The sequence below is a fragment of the Ranitomeya imitator genome, chromosome 4 (assembly GCF_032444005.1).
Source record: "Ranitomeya imitator isolate aRanImi1 chromosome 4, aRanImi1.pri, whole genome shotgun sequence".
NCBI classification, from domain to species: Eukaryota; Metazoa; Chordata; class Amphibia; order Anura; family Dendrobatidae; genus Ranitomeya; species Ranitomeya imitator.
In genome coordinates this window covers 716674913-716689473 of record NC_091285.1, presented here as the reverse complement: position 1 = coordinate 716689473, position 14561 = coordinate 716674913, and the positions used below count along the sequence as shown (strand labels likewise).

General features: G+C 48.8%; 1 protein-coding gene across 1 annotated transcript in view; it reads left to right on the top strand.

Moving 5' to 3' along the window:
- Window positions 1–11520, top strand: part of LOC138677419 (insulin receptor substrate 1-like) — a 33461-nt gene extending 21941 nt beyond the window's left edge. Inside the window, exon 5 of the mRNA XM_069767524.1 lies at window positions 10348–11520. Within this exon, the coding sequence (XP_069623625.1) occupies window positions 10348–10355 (8 nt within the window). The 3' untranslated portion in view covers window positions 10356–11520. The remainder of the gene's footprint in view (window positions 1–10347) is intronic.
- The last annotated feature ends 3041 nt before the right edge of the window (window positions 11521–14561 follow it).

Sequence of the window (14561 nt, the reverse complement as noted above, 5' to 3'; positions counted from 1 at the left end):
TTTCATGTTCCTAGCTTAAATCGTTTGCCTAATATCTAACAAAAACTAAACAAAGAATCTTTCCTGAATCTTGGAGCCACTTTTCCAGTTTGAACTAGAGAATGTGGGAGGGGTGAGGGACTTTCCTCTGAGCCTGGAATTTACGACCCCAGAGCAATAAAAACCCCTTCTAGCATACAGTCCGTAGCCCAGAGAGAAACAAGTAGAGTCAGCTAGTGAAGGGGGGGGTTTAGCCCACCTCATGGGCTGACGAGCAACTAAACTTATGTGATATTTCATACCATATCGTGACAGAGGTGTAGTGTAGAGCTGTGTGTACAGTACAGGAATAGTAGATACAGGACAGGATGGAGGTGTAGTGTAGAGCTGTGTACAGGACAGGAATAGTAGATACGGGACAGGATGGAGGTGTAGTGTAGAGCTGTGTACAGGACAGGAATAGTAGATACGGGACAGGATGGAGGTGTAGTGTAGAGCTGTGTGTACAGGAATAGTAGATACAGGACAGGATGGAGGTGTAGTGTAGAGCTGTGTACAGTACAGGAATAGTAGATACAGGACAGGATGGAGGTGTAGTGTAGAGCTGTGTGTACAGTACAGGAATAGTAGATACGGGACAGGATGGAGGTGTGTAGAGCTGTGTACAGGACAGGAATAGTAGATACGGGACAGGATGGAGGTGTAGTGTAGAGCTGTGTACAGGACAGGAATAGTAGATACAGGACAGGATGGAGGTGTAGTGTAGAGCTGTGTGTACAGGAATAGTAGATACGGGACAGGATGGAGGTGTAGCGTAGAGCTGTGTACAGTACAGGAATAGTAGATACAGGACAGGATGGAGGTGTAGTGTAGAGCTGTGTGTACGGTACAGGAATAGTAGATACGGGACAGGATGGAGGTGTAGTGTAGAGCTGTGTGTACGGTACAGGAATAGTAGATACGGGACAGGATGGAGGTGTAGTGTAGAGCTGTGTGTACGGTACAGGAATAGTAGACACGGGACAGGATGGAGGTGTAGTGTAGAGCTGTGTGTACGGTACAGGAATAGTAGATACGGGACAGGATGGAGGTGTAGTGTAGAGCTGTGTGTACGGTACAGGAATAGTAGATACGGGACAGGATGGAGGTGTAGTGTAGAGCTGTGTACAGTACAGGAATAGTAGATACGGGACAGGATGGAGGTGTAGTGTAGAGCTGTGTACAGTACAGGAATAGTAGATACAGGACAGGATGGAGATGTAGTGTAGAGCTGTGTGTACAGTACAGGAATAGTAGATACAGGACAGGATAGAGGTGTAATGTAGAGCTGTGTGTACAGTACAGGAATAGTAGATACAGGACAGGATGGAGGTGTAGTGTAGAGCTGTATGTACAGTACAGGAATAGTAGATACAGGACAGGATGGAGGTGTAGTGTAGAGCTGTGCACAGTACAGGAATAGTAGATACGGGACAGGATGGAGGTGTGTAGAGCTGTGTACAGGACAGGAATAGTAGATATAGGACAGGATGGAGGTGTAGTGTAGAGCTGTATGTACAGTACAGGAATAGTAGATACAGGACAGGATGGAGGTGTAGTGTAGAACTGTGTACAGGACAGGAATAGTAGATACAGGACAGGATGGAGGTGTAGTGTAGAACTGTGTACAGGACAGGAATAGTAGATACGGGACAGGATGGAGGTGTAGTGTAGAGCTGTGCACAGTACAGGAATAGTAGATACGGGACAGGATGGAGGTGTGGAGAGCTGTGTACAGGACAGGAATAGTAGATATAGGACAGGATGGAGGTGTAGTGTAGAACTGTGTACAGGACAGGAATAGTAGATACAGGACAGGATGGAGGTGTAGTGTAGAGCTGTGTACAGTACAGGAATAGTAGATACAGGACAGGATGGAGGTGTAGTGTAGAGCTGTGTACAGTACAGGAATAGTAGATACAGGACAGGATGGAGGTGTAGTGTAGAGCTGTATGTACAGTACAGGAATAGTAGATACGGGACAGGATGGAGGTGTAGTGTAGAGCTGTGCACAGTACAGGAATAGTAGATACGGGACAGGATGGAGGTGTAGTGTAGAACTGTGTACAGTACAGGAATAGTAGATACGGGACAGGATGGAGGTGTAGTGTAGAGCTGTGTGTATAGTACAGGAATAGTAGATACAGTCTGGAGGTGTAGTGTAGAGCTGTGTACAGTACAGGAATAGTAGATACAGGACCGGATGGAGGTGTATTGTAGAGCTGTGTGTACAGTACAGGAATAGTAGATACAGGACAGGATGGAGGTGTAGTGTAGAGCTGTGTGTATAGTACAGGAATAGTAGATACGGGACAGGATGGAGGTGTAGTGTAGAGCTGTGCACAGTACAGGAATAGTAGATACAGGATAGGATGGAGGTGTAGTGTAGAGCTGTGTGTACAGTACAGGAATAGTAGATACAGGACAGGATGGAGGTGTAGTGTAGAGCTGTGTACAGTACAGGAATAGTAGATACATGACAGGATGGAGGTGTAGTGTAGAGCTGTGTGTACAGTACAGGAATAGTAGATACAGGACAGGATAGAGGTGTAGTGTAGAGCTGTGTACAGTACAGGAATAGTAGATACGGGACAGGATGGAGGTGTAGTGTAGAGCTGTGTGTACAGTACAGGAATAGTAGATACGGGACAGGATGGAGGTGTAGTGTAGAACTGTGTACAGGACAGGAATAGTAGATACGGGACAGGATGGAGGTGTAGTGTAGAGCTGTGCACAGTACAGGAATAGTAGATACAGGACAGGATGGAGGTGTAGTGTAGAGCTGTGTACAGGACAGGAATAGTAGATACGGGACAGGATGGAGGTGTAGTGTAGAGCTGTATGTACAGTACAGGAATAGTAGATACGGGACAGGATGGAGGTGTAGTGTAGAGCTGTGTACAGTACAGGAATAGTAGATACGGGACAGGATGGAGGTGTAGTGTAGAGCTGTGTACAGGACAGGAATAGTAGATACGGGACAGGATGGAGGTGTAGTGTAGAGCTGTATGTACAGTACAGGAATAGTAGATACGGGACAGGATGGAGGTGTAGTGTAGAGCTGTGTGTACAGTACAGGAATAGTAGATACAGGACAGGATGGAGGTGTAGTGTAGAGCTGTGTACAGTACAGGAATAGTAGATACGGGACAGGATGGAGGTGTAGTGTAGAGCTGTGTACAGTACAGGAATAGTAGATACGGGACAGGATGGAGGTGTAGTGTAGAGCTGTGTGTACAGTACAGGAATAGTAGATACGGGACAGGATGGAGGTGTAGTGTAGAGCTGTGTACAGTACAGGAATAGTAGATACGGGACAGGATGGAGGTGTAGTGTAGAGCTGTGTACAGTACAGGAATAGTAGATACGGGACAGGATGGAGGTGTAGTGTAGAGCTGTGTACAGGACAGGAATAGTAGATACGGGACAGGATGGAGGTGTAGTGTAGAGCTGTATGTACAGTACAGGAATAGTAGATACAGGACAGGATGGAGGTGTAGTGTAGAGCTGTGTGTACAGTACAGGAATAGTAGATACAGGACAGGATGGAGGTGTAGTGTAGAGCTGTGTACAGTACAGGAATAGTAGATACGGGACAGGATGGAGGTGTAGTGTAGAGCTGTGTACAGTACAGGAATAGTAGATACGGGACAGGATGGAGGTGTAGTGTAGAGCTGTGTGTACAGTACAGGAATAGTAGATACGGGACAGGATGGAGGTGTAGTGTAGAGCTGTGTACAGTACAGGAATAGTAGATACGGGACAGGATGGAGGTGTAGTGTAGAGCTGTGTACAGTACAGGAATAGTAGATACGGGACAGGATGGAGGTGTAGTGTAGAGCTGTGTACAGTACAGGAATAGTAGATACGGGACAGGATGGAGGTGTAGTGTAGAGCTGTGTACAGTACAGGAATAGTAGATACAGGACAGGATGGAGGTGTAGTGTAGAGCTGTGTACAGTACAGGAATAGTAGATACTGGACAGGATGGAGGTGTAGTGTAGAGCTGTGTACAGTACAGGAATAGTAGATACTGGACAGGATGGAGGTGTAGTGTAGAGCTGTGTGTACAGTACAGGAATAGTAGATACAGGACAGGATGGAGGTGTAGTGTAGAGCTGTGTGTACTGTACAGGAATAGTAGATACAGGACAGGATGGAGGTGTAGTGTAGAGCTGTGTGTACTGTACAGGAATAGTAGATACAGGACAGGATGGAGGTGTAGTGTAGAGCTGTGTGTACAGTACAGGAATAGTAGATACAGGGCAGGATGGAGGTGTAGTGTAGAGCTGTGTACAGTACAGGAATAGTAGATACAGGACAGGATGGAGGTGTAGTGTAGAGCTGTGTACAGTACAGGAATAGTAGATACAGGACAGGATGGAGGTGTAGTGTAGAGCTGTGTGTACAGTACAGGAATAGTAGATACAGGACAGGATGGAGGTGTAGTATAGAGCTGTGTACAGTACAGGAATAGTAGATACAGGGCAGGATGGAGGTGTAGTGTAGAGCTGTGTGTACAGTATAGGAATAGTAGATACTGGACAGGATGGAGGTGTAGTGTAGAGCTGTGTACAGTACAGGAATAGTAGATACAGGACAGGATGGAGGTGTAGTGTAGAGCTGTGTACAGTACAGGAATAGTAGATACAGGACAGGATGGAGGTGTAGTGTAGAGCTGTGTGTACAGTACAGGAATAGTAGATACAGGACAGGATGGAGGTGTAGTGTAGAGCTGTGTACAGTACAGGAATAGTAGATACAGGACAGGATGGAGGTGTAGTGTAGAGCTGTGTGTACAGTACAGGAATAGTAGATACGGGACAGGATGGAGGTGTAGTGTAGAGCTGTGTACAGTACAGGAATAGTAGATACGGGACAGGATGGAGGTGTAGTGTAGAGCTGTGTGTACAGTACAGGAATAGTAGATACTGGACAGGATGGAGGTGTAGTGTAGAGCTGTGTACAGTACAGGAATAGTAGATACAGGACAGGATGGAGGTGTAGTGTAGAGCTGTGTACAGTACAGGAATAGTAGATACAGGACAGGATGGAGGTGTTGTGTAGAGCTGTGTGCACTGTACAGGAATAGTAGATACTGGACAGGATGGAGGTGTAGTGTAGAGCTGTGTGTACAGTACAGGAATAGTAGATACAGGACAGGATGGAGGTGTAGTGTAGAGCCGTGTGTACAGTACAGGAATAGTAGATACAGGGCAGGGTGGAGGTGTAGTGTAGAGCTGTGTACAGTACAGGAATAGATACAGGACAGGATGGAGGTGTAGTGTAGAGCTGTGTGTACAGTACAGGAATAGTAGATACAGGGCAGGATGGAGGTGTAGTGTAGAGCTGTGTGTACAGTATAGGAATAGTAGATACTGGACAGGATGGAGGTGTAGTGTAGAGCTGTGTGTACAGTACAGGAATAGTAGATACAGGACAGGATGGAGGTGTAGTGTAGAGCTGTGTACAGTACAGGAATAGTAGATACAGGACAGGATGGAGGTGTAGTGTAGAGCTGTGTACAGTACAGGAATAGTAGATACAGGACAGGATGGAGGTGTAGTGTAGAGCTGTGTGTACAGTACAGGAATAGTAGATACAGGACAGGATGGAGGAGTAGTGTAGAGCTGTGTACAGTACAGGAATAGTAGATACAGGACAGGATGGAGGTGTAGTGTAGAGCTGTGTGTACAGTACAGGAATAGTAGATACAGGACAGGATGGAGGTGTAGTATAGAGCTGTGTACAGTACAGGAATAGTAGATACAGGGCAGGATGGAGGTGTAGTGTAGAGCTGTGTACAGTACAGGAATAGTAGATACAGGGCAGGATGGAGGTGTAGTGTAGAGCTGTGTACAGTACAGGAATAGTAGATACAGGGCAGGATGGAGGTGTAGTGTAGAGCTGTGTGTACAGTATAGGAATAGTAGATACTGGACAGGATGGAGGTGTAGTGTAGAGCTGTGTACAGTACAGGAATAGTAGATACAGGACAGGATGGAGGTGTAGTGTAGAGCTGTGTACAGTACAGGAATAGTAGATACAGGACAGGATGGAGGTGTAGTGTAGAGCTGTGTGTACAGTACAGGAATAGTAGATACAGGACAGGATGGAGGTGTAGTGTAGAGCTGTGTACAGTACAGGAATAGTAGATACAGGACAGGATGGAGGTGTAGTGTAGAGCTGTGTGTACAGTACAGGAATAGTAGATACGGGACAGGATGGAGGTGTAGTGTAGAGCTGTGTACAGTACAGGAATAGTAGGTACGGGACAGGATGGAGGTGTAGTGTAGAGCTGTGTGTACAGTACAGGAATAGTAGATACTGGACAGGATGGAGGTGTAGTGTAGAGCTGTGTACAGTACAGGAATAGTAGATACAGGACAGGATGGAGGTGTAGTGTAGAGCTGTGTACAGTACAGGAATAGTAGATACAGGACAGGATGGAGGTGTTGTGTAGAGCTGTGTGCACTGTACAGGAATAGTAGATACTGGACAGGATGGAGGTGTAGTGTAGAGCTGTGTGTACAGTACAGGAATAGTAGATACAGGACAGGATGGAGGTGTAGTGTAGAGCCGTGTGTACAGTACAGGAATAGTAGATACAGGGCAGGGTGGAGGTGTAGTGTAGAGCTGTGTACAGTACAGGAATAGATACAGGACAGGATGGAGGTGTAGTGTAGAGCTGTGTGTACAGTACAGGAATAGTAGATACAGGACAGGATGGAGGTGTAGTGTAGAGCTGTGTGTACAGTACAGGAATAGTAGATACAGGACAGGATGGAGGTGTAGTGTAGAGCTGTGTACAGTACAGGAATAGTAGATACAGCACAGGATGGAGGTGTAGTGTAGAGCTGTGTACAGTACAGGAATAGTAGATACAGGACAGGATGGAGGTGTAGTGTAGAGCTGTGTACAGTACAGGAATAGTAGATACAGGACAGGATGGAGGTGTAGTGTAGAGCTGTGTGTACAGTACAGCAATAGTAGATACAGGACAGGATGGAGGTGTAGTGTAGAGCTGTGTATACAGTACAGGAATAGTAGATACAGGACAGGATGGAGGTGTAGTGTAGAGCTGTGTGTACAGTACAGGAATAGTAGATACAGGACAGGATGGAGGTGTAGTGTAGAGCTGTGTACAGTACAGGAATAGTAGATACAGGACAGGATGGAGGTGTAGTGTATAACTGTGTACGGTATAGGAATAGTAGATACAGGACAGGATGGAGGTGTAGTGTAGAACTGTGTACGGTACAGGAATAGTAGATACAGGACAGGATGGAGGTGTAGTGTAGAGCTGTGTATACAGTACAGGAATAGTAGATACAGGACAGGATGGAGGTGTAGGGTAGAGCTGTGTGTACAGTACAGGAATAGTAGATACAGGACAGGATGGAGGTGTAGTGTAGAGCTGTGTACAGTACAGGAATAGTAGATACAGGACAGGATGGAGGTGTAGTGTAGAGCTGTGTGTACAGTACAGGAATAGTAGATACAGGACAGGATGGAGGTGTAGTGTAGAGCTGTATGTACAGTACAGGAATAGTAGATACAGGACAGGATGGAGGTGTAGTGTAGAGCCGTGTGTACAGTACAGGAATAGTAGATACAGGACAGGATGGAGGTGTAGTGTAGAGCTGTGTGTACAGTACAGGAATAGTAGATACAGGACAGGATGGAGGTGTAGTGTAGAGCTGTGTGTACAGTACAGGAATAGTAGATACAGGACAGGATGGAGGTGTAGTGTAGAGCTGTGTGTACAGTACAGGAATAGTAGATACAGGACAGGATGGAGGTGTAGTGTAGAACTGTGTACGGTACAGGAATAGTAGATACAGGACAGGATGGAGGTGTAGTGTAGAGCTGTGTGTACAGTACAGGAATAGTAGATACAGGACAGGATGGAGGTGTAGTGTAGAACTGTGTACGGTACAGGAATAGTAGATACAGGACAGGATGGAGGTGTAGTGTAGAGCTGTGTGTACAGTACAGGAATAGTAGATACAGGACAGGATGGAGGTGTAGTGTAGAGCTGTGTGTACAGTACAGGAATAGAAGATACAGGACAGGATGGAGGTGTAGTGTAGAGCTGTATGTACAGTACAGGAATAGTAGATACAGGACAGGATGGAGGTGTAGTGTAGAGCCGTGTGTACAGTACAGGAATAGTAGATACAGGACAGGATGGAGGTGTAGTGTAGAGCTGTGTGTACAGTACAGGAATAGTAGATACAGGACAGGATGGAGGTGTAGTGTAGAGCTGTGTGTACAGTACAGGAATAGTAGATACAGGACAGGATGGAGGTGTAGTGTAGAGCTGTGTGTACAGTACAGGAATAGTAGATACAGGACAGGATGGAGGTGTAGTGTAGAACTGTGTACGGTACAGGAATAGTAGATACAGGACAGGATGGAGGTGTAGTGTAGAGCTGTGTGTACAGTACAGGAATAGTAGATACAGGACAGGATGGAGGTGTAGTGTAGAGCTGTGTGTACAGTACAGGAATAGTAGATACAGGACAGGATGGAGGTGTAGTGTAGAGCTGTGTACAGTACAGGAATAGTAGATACAGGACAGGATGGAGGTGTAGGGTAGAGCTGTGTGTACAGTACAGGAATAGTAGATACAGGACAGGATGGAGGTGTAGTGTAGAGCTGTGTACAGTACAGGAATAGTAGATACAGGGCAGGATGGAGGTGTAGTGTAGAGCTGTGTACAGTACAGGAATAGTAGATACAGGACAGGATGGAGGTGTAGTGTAGAGCTGTGTACAGTATAGGAATAGTAGATACAGGACAGGATGGAGGTGTAGTGTAGAGCTGTGCGTACAGTACAGGAATAGTAGATACAGGACAGGATGGAGGTGTAGTGTAGAGCTGTGTGTACAGTACAGGAATAGTAGATACAGGACAGGATGGAGATGTAGTGTAGAGCTGTGTGTACAGTACAGGAATAGTAGATACAGGACAGGATGGAGGTGTAGTGTAGAGCTGTGTGTACAGTACAGGAATAGTAGATACAGGACAGGATGGAGGTGTAGTGTAGAGCTGTGTACAGTACAGGAATAGTAGATACAGGACAGGATGGAGGTGTAGTGTAGAGCTGTGTGTACAGTACAGGAATAGTAGATACAGGACAGGATGGAGGTGTAGTGTAGCGCTGTTTTACAGCATTGGAGGATATATTTGGATTTATTGCAAGTTTTTTCAGTGTCTAGAAGTTCTGGTGATGTCTCTGTTTTCACTTCTGGTCAGTCGGGAATTGGGGGCAGGGAAACTCCTGTAATTATCTGGAGGGTTTTCATGACCCCGTTACTCTGCTTTCTTTGTGGCTTTGCGCCCCCTGCGCTCATCAGTCATCAGACTCCATGACAGCGCTCATGGTGTGATGTAATTATCTTCCATTGCTCCCAGTGATTACCCCTGCGCAGTGTACAGCGACTACAGACATAGCAGAGCTCGGCTAACACTTAGTACTAGCTGTGATGATGCAACATCGTGTTACATAGGACTGCAGGTGACATCTACATTATCTGTACTCAGAGAGATATCACTGTGTCATCACTGTGTCATCACTGTGTTATCTGTGGTGTCACATAGGACTGCAGGTGACATTTACCATATGATCTGTACTCAGATTTATCAGTTTGTGGCCTTACATAGGACTGCAGGTAGCTACCACTTTACATACAGACATGACCTATAGTTCACCGGTATCGGCTCTGCTACATCGGTTGACACGTTGCCGATACGGATCCGCGTTTGATGTTTCCGTGCAGCTTTTGCGCGGTTTCCCGGCTGTGACTTTTCGCTTGCGGTCGGTTGACGGCTTTATGCTGCTATTCTTGTCACTCGGTGTATGTTGGCGTCCATGTTGTGTCGCTCGCACACGAGCTGTGGAGTCACTTTCATGGTGTCGGGAATATTTCTGTCTGCGGCAGCTGCGAGTTCAGAGGCCTCCGGCAGTGACTGGCCCCTCGTGTCCCCCATGACATTTACATCCTGAACAGATGGAGTCTCCCCCACCCGCCGCCACGTCACCGTGTAAAAGGGCATCGCCGCCGAAATCTCCACAAGCAGTTTTGGGTGAAGTTATTTCTGGCCGATCACTACCCCAAGTATCGATGATGGCGGGTGAGGATTGGGAGGGGTCAGGGAGGCGGAGCAGATGTCACAAGCCCCGCCCTGCTGACCTCTATTGTGCTGCTCTCCTTTAAGCCTGTTAAAGGGGAGGTCTGCTGGACTTTGCTGCATCCGTCAGAGCCTATTACCGATTAAAATAATTCTGCTTTTTTATTTTGTCTTTGTTCTTACTTTCCACAGAATGTTGAATGGCGGCGAGATGATGACGCAGCCGCCGGCGCTCGCCGGGCCGCACAATGTCCGTTACTAATTGCACTTTGTCGACTTCTCGCGTCTCGCACAAATTTCAGGACTGGACGGAAATCTAATATTCATGTGCCTTTCACCGAAAACACAGAACAGTCGCCATAGCAACCGGGACGGCGACCAGACACCGTCGGCATCAAGGTCAGCGGCGTTTCTGAGCACATTAACCCCTGACATGACCAGACGATCAGGAAATGGTGCACGGCCGAGGAAGCCATTTTATGTTCTTAAAGGGGGAAAAAGTAAAAAAAAACCTTGTCTACTGCTTCACTGCCACAATGGCTGCCTTATGCTCTCGGTGATGACAAAATGGCGTCTGGGCGCCAAAAACACTCAAGACTCCATAGGTACGACGTATCTAAGGCCACAAAATGGCTGCTCTCTGGTTTCTGCGCTGGGGGCGGAGTCAGACGCGTGGAACCAATCCCAGATCTACAGTGTTTTCACCAAACGCCAAAATCTGACAAAACCTCATTGTTTGTGGTACTTCTGCCGCCGTCGGGGAGACAGCGCACAGGGTGGCGGCCATTTTGTGAGGGGAAGCCGCCAGGTGCTTTACCAGGTACTGATGACGTTACCGCCAGGTACGAGTGACTTGACTCAATGGCGCCTTCATCTACAAAATGGCCGCCGGTAGCGCGTGTGTGGCGGACCTGTTTGTTCTGTCTGTTTTGGGAAATAATGAAATCTATGATTAGAAGTTTATAGAGATGATGTAATATATAGAGATTATACGTAGAGTATTATAAGCTGGAGTTTTATTATGTTACGGAGGCCGCGATATATCAGGGAGTAAAGCTGTACCATGTCTAATAATGGGGGGGACACCGCTAATATCGGCCTCTATTCCTGCCTCCGCCCCGGGGGCCGTCACATCAGCTGGTCTCACTCCCCCCCCTTATTTTGGGTTTAAATGGAACATTCCAAGAATCTGAGCCAATGAGAAAGCTCGCTCGCCCGAAGCTTGTTGTCCTGTGTTTGTTTGTAGATGATCTCCATGGCAACGCCTAAGCGTCCGCCTTCAGGACAGGCTGAAAACAAAATGTCCGCTGCCCGACTCACAGGAAAACTGCAATGTATAAGCTAATAATAAAGTGTCTGAACGCAGCCGGCGTCCGCGTCTTCTGTGCGTCGCTCCGCGGCATGTGCCGCCATATTGTCCTCAGTAATGAGCGCAGGGTGGGCACTGCGGGTGCCGGGTGGGGCTGTGGTCGGCCCGGACCCCACACAGCAAATCACCGCACGGCTGTTTCTAATAAGAAAATAACATTTATTTGTTTTCCTTATTTGCATTTTTTTTCTCCTGCTCCTGAGGAACAACCTTCTGCCACGGCCTGCAGGGGCGCCACGCCGTGCCCTCATACTGCTTCACACACCGGCATCTCGTGTCTGCGGCCCTCACCCAGCAGAGGCCCCACGGGGGGCACAAAGATAACGGATATTCAATATGTACAAGTGGGTGGAGCTTATGTAATGGGGGGCGGGGATGATAACCACAACAGACCGGACGCCGCCTGCAGCTCTGATGCAGAGTACAGGACGGGGGAAGGGGCCGCAGGAGACCCCGATACTGGGGAAGGGACCACAGGAGACCCCAATACTGGGGAAGGGACCACAGGAGTCCTGAGCGGAGACCCCGATACTGGGGAAGAGACCGCAGGAGTCCTGAGCGGAGACCCCGATTCTGGGGAAGAGACGGCAGTAGTTCTCAGAGGGGACCCCCACACTGGGGAAGGGAGACACTGTGGGACCACTCTGTCCTCAGAGTGCAGCGAGGGTCCGGCCACAACTTCCCCCAGATCTACTTCTTCGTCACAGAGATCGTCCTCATCAGCAGAGGGAAACACACAGGAAGACATGATAGGCGGCGGAGTCTGGAGTCGGAAACAGCTGAACACCTGTAACCAGAAAACACAGTCAGTCTATAGCCGGCTCCGCCCCCTGCAGGGCGATACAGAGAGGATGGAGCTGTGACCCCACCCCCAACAGGGTGATACAGCTATAATGGAGCTGTGACCCCACCCCTTGCAGGGTGATAGAGAGGAGGGTGCTGTGACCCCGCCCCCTGCAGGGTCATACAGATATAATGGAGCTGTGACCCCCGCTCCCTACAGGGTGATACAGAAATAATGGAGCTGTGACCCCCGCTCCCTACAGGGTGATACAGAAATAATGGAGCTGTGACCCTGCCCCTTACAGGGTGATACAGATATAATGGAGCTGTGACCCCGCCCCTTGCAGGGTGATACAGATATAATGGAGCTGTGACCCCGCCCCTTGCAGGGTGATACAGATATAATGGAGCTGTGACCCCGCCCCTTGCAGGGTGATACAGATATAATGGAGCTGTGACCCCGCCCCTTGCAGGGTGATACAGATATAATGGAGCTGTGACCCCGCCCCTTGCAGGGTGATACAGATATAATGGAGCTGTGACCCCGCCCCTTGCAGGGTGATACAGATATAGTGGAGCTGTGACCCCGCCCCTTGCAGGGTGATACAGATATAATGGAGCTGTGACCCCGCCCCTTGCAGAGTGATACAGATATAATGGAGCTGTGACCCCGCCCCTTGCAGGGTGATACAGAAATAATGGAGCTGTGACCCTGCCCCTTGCAGGGTGATACAGATATAATGGAGCTGTGACCCCGCCCCCTGCAGTGTGATACAGATATAATGGAGCTGTGACCCTACCCCCTGCAGGGTGATACAGATATAATGGAGCTGTGACCCCGCCCCTTGCAGAGTGATACAGATATAATGGAGCTGTGACCCTACCCCCTGCAGGGTGATACAGATATAATGGAGCTGTGACCCCGCCCCTTGCAGAGTGATACAGATATAATGGAGCTGTGACCCCGCCCCTTGCAGGGTGATACAGAAATAATGGAGCTGTGACCCCGCCCCTTGCAGAGTGATACAGATATAATGGAGCTGTGACCCTACCCCCTGCAGTGTGATACAGAAATAATGGAGCTGTGACCCCGCCCCTTGCAGGGTGATACAGATATAATAGAGCTGTGACCCCGCCCCCTTGCAGGGTGATACAGATGTAATGGAGCTGTGACCCCGCCCCTTGCAGGGTGATACAGATGTAATGGAGCTGTGACCCCGCCCCTTGCAGGGTGATACAGATGTAATGGAGCTGTGACCCCGCCCCTTGCAGGTTGATACAGATATAATGGAGCTGTGACCCCGCCCCTTGCAGGGTGATACAGATATAATGGAGCTGTGACCCCGCCCCTTGCAGGGTGATACAGATATAATGGAGCTGTGACCCCACCCCTTGCAGGGTGATACAGATATAATGGTGCTGTGACCCCGCCCCTTGCAGGGTGATACAGATATAATGGAGCTGTGACCCCGCCCCTTGCAGGGTGATACAGATACAATGGAGCTGTGACTCCGCCCCTTGCAGGGTCATATAGATATAATGGAGCTGTGACCCCGCCCCCTACAGGGTGATAAGAAGGAGCTGTGACCCCACCCCCTGCAGGGCGACACAGAGAGGCTGGAGCTGTGACCCCGCCCCCTGCAGGGTGATACAGATATAATGGAGCTGTGACCCCGCCCCTTGCAGGGTGATACAGATATAATGGAGCTGTGACCCCGCCCCTTGCAGGGTGATACAGATATAATGGAGCTGTGACCCCGCCCCTTGCAGGGTGATACAGATATAATGGAGCTGTGACCCCGCCCCTTGCAGGGTGATACAGATATAATGGAGCTGTGACCCCGCCCCTTGCAGGGTGATAGATATAATGGAGCTGTGACCCCGCCCCTTGCAGGGTGATACAGACAGGAAGGAGCTGTAACCCTGCCCCTTGGAGGGTGATAGATATAATGGAGCTGTGACCCCGCCCCCTGCAGGGTGATACAGATATAATGGAGCTGTGACCCCGCCCCCTGCAGGGTAATACAGATAGGAGGGGGTGCTGTGACCCTGCCCCCTGCAGGCTGATACAGATATAATGGAGCTGTGACCCCGCCCCCTGTAGGGTGATACAGATATAATGGAGCTGTGACCCCGCCCCCTGCAGGGTGATACAGAAATAATGGAGCTGTGACCCCGCCCCCTGCAGGGTGATACAGATATAGTGGAGCTGTGACCCCGCCCCCTGCAGGGTGATATAGATATAATGGTGCTG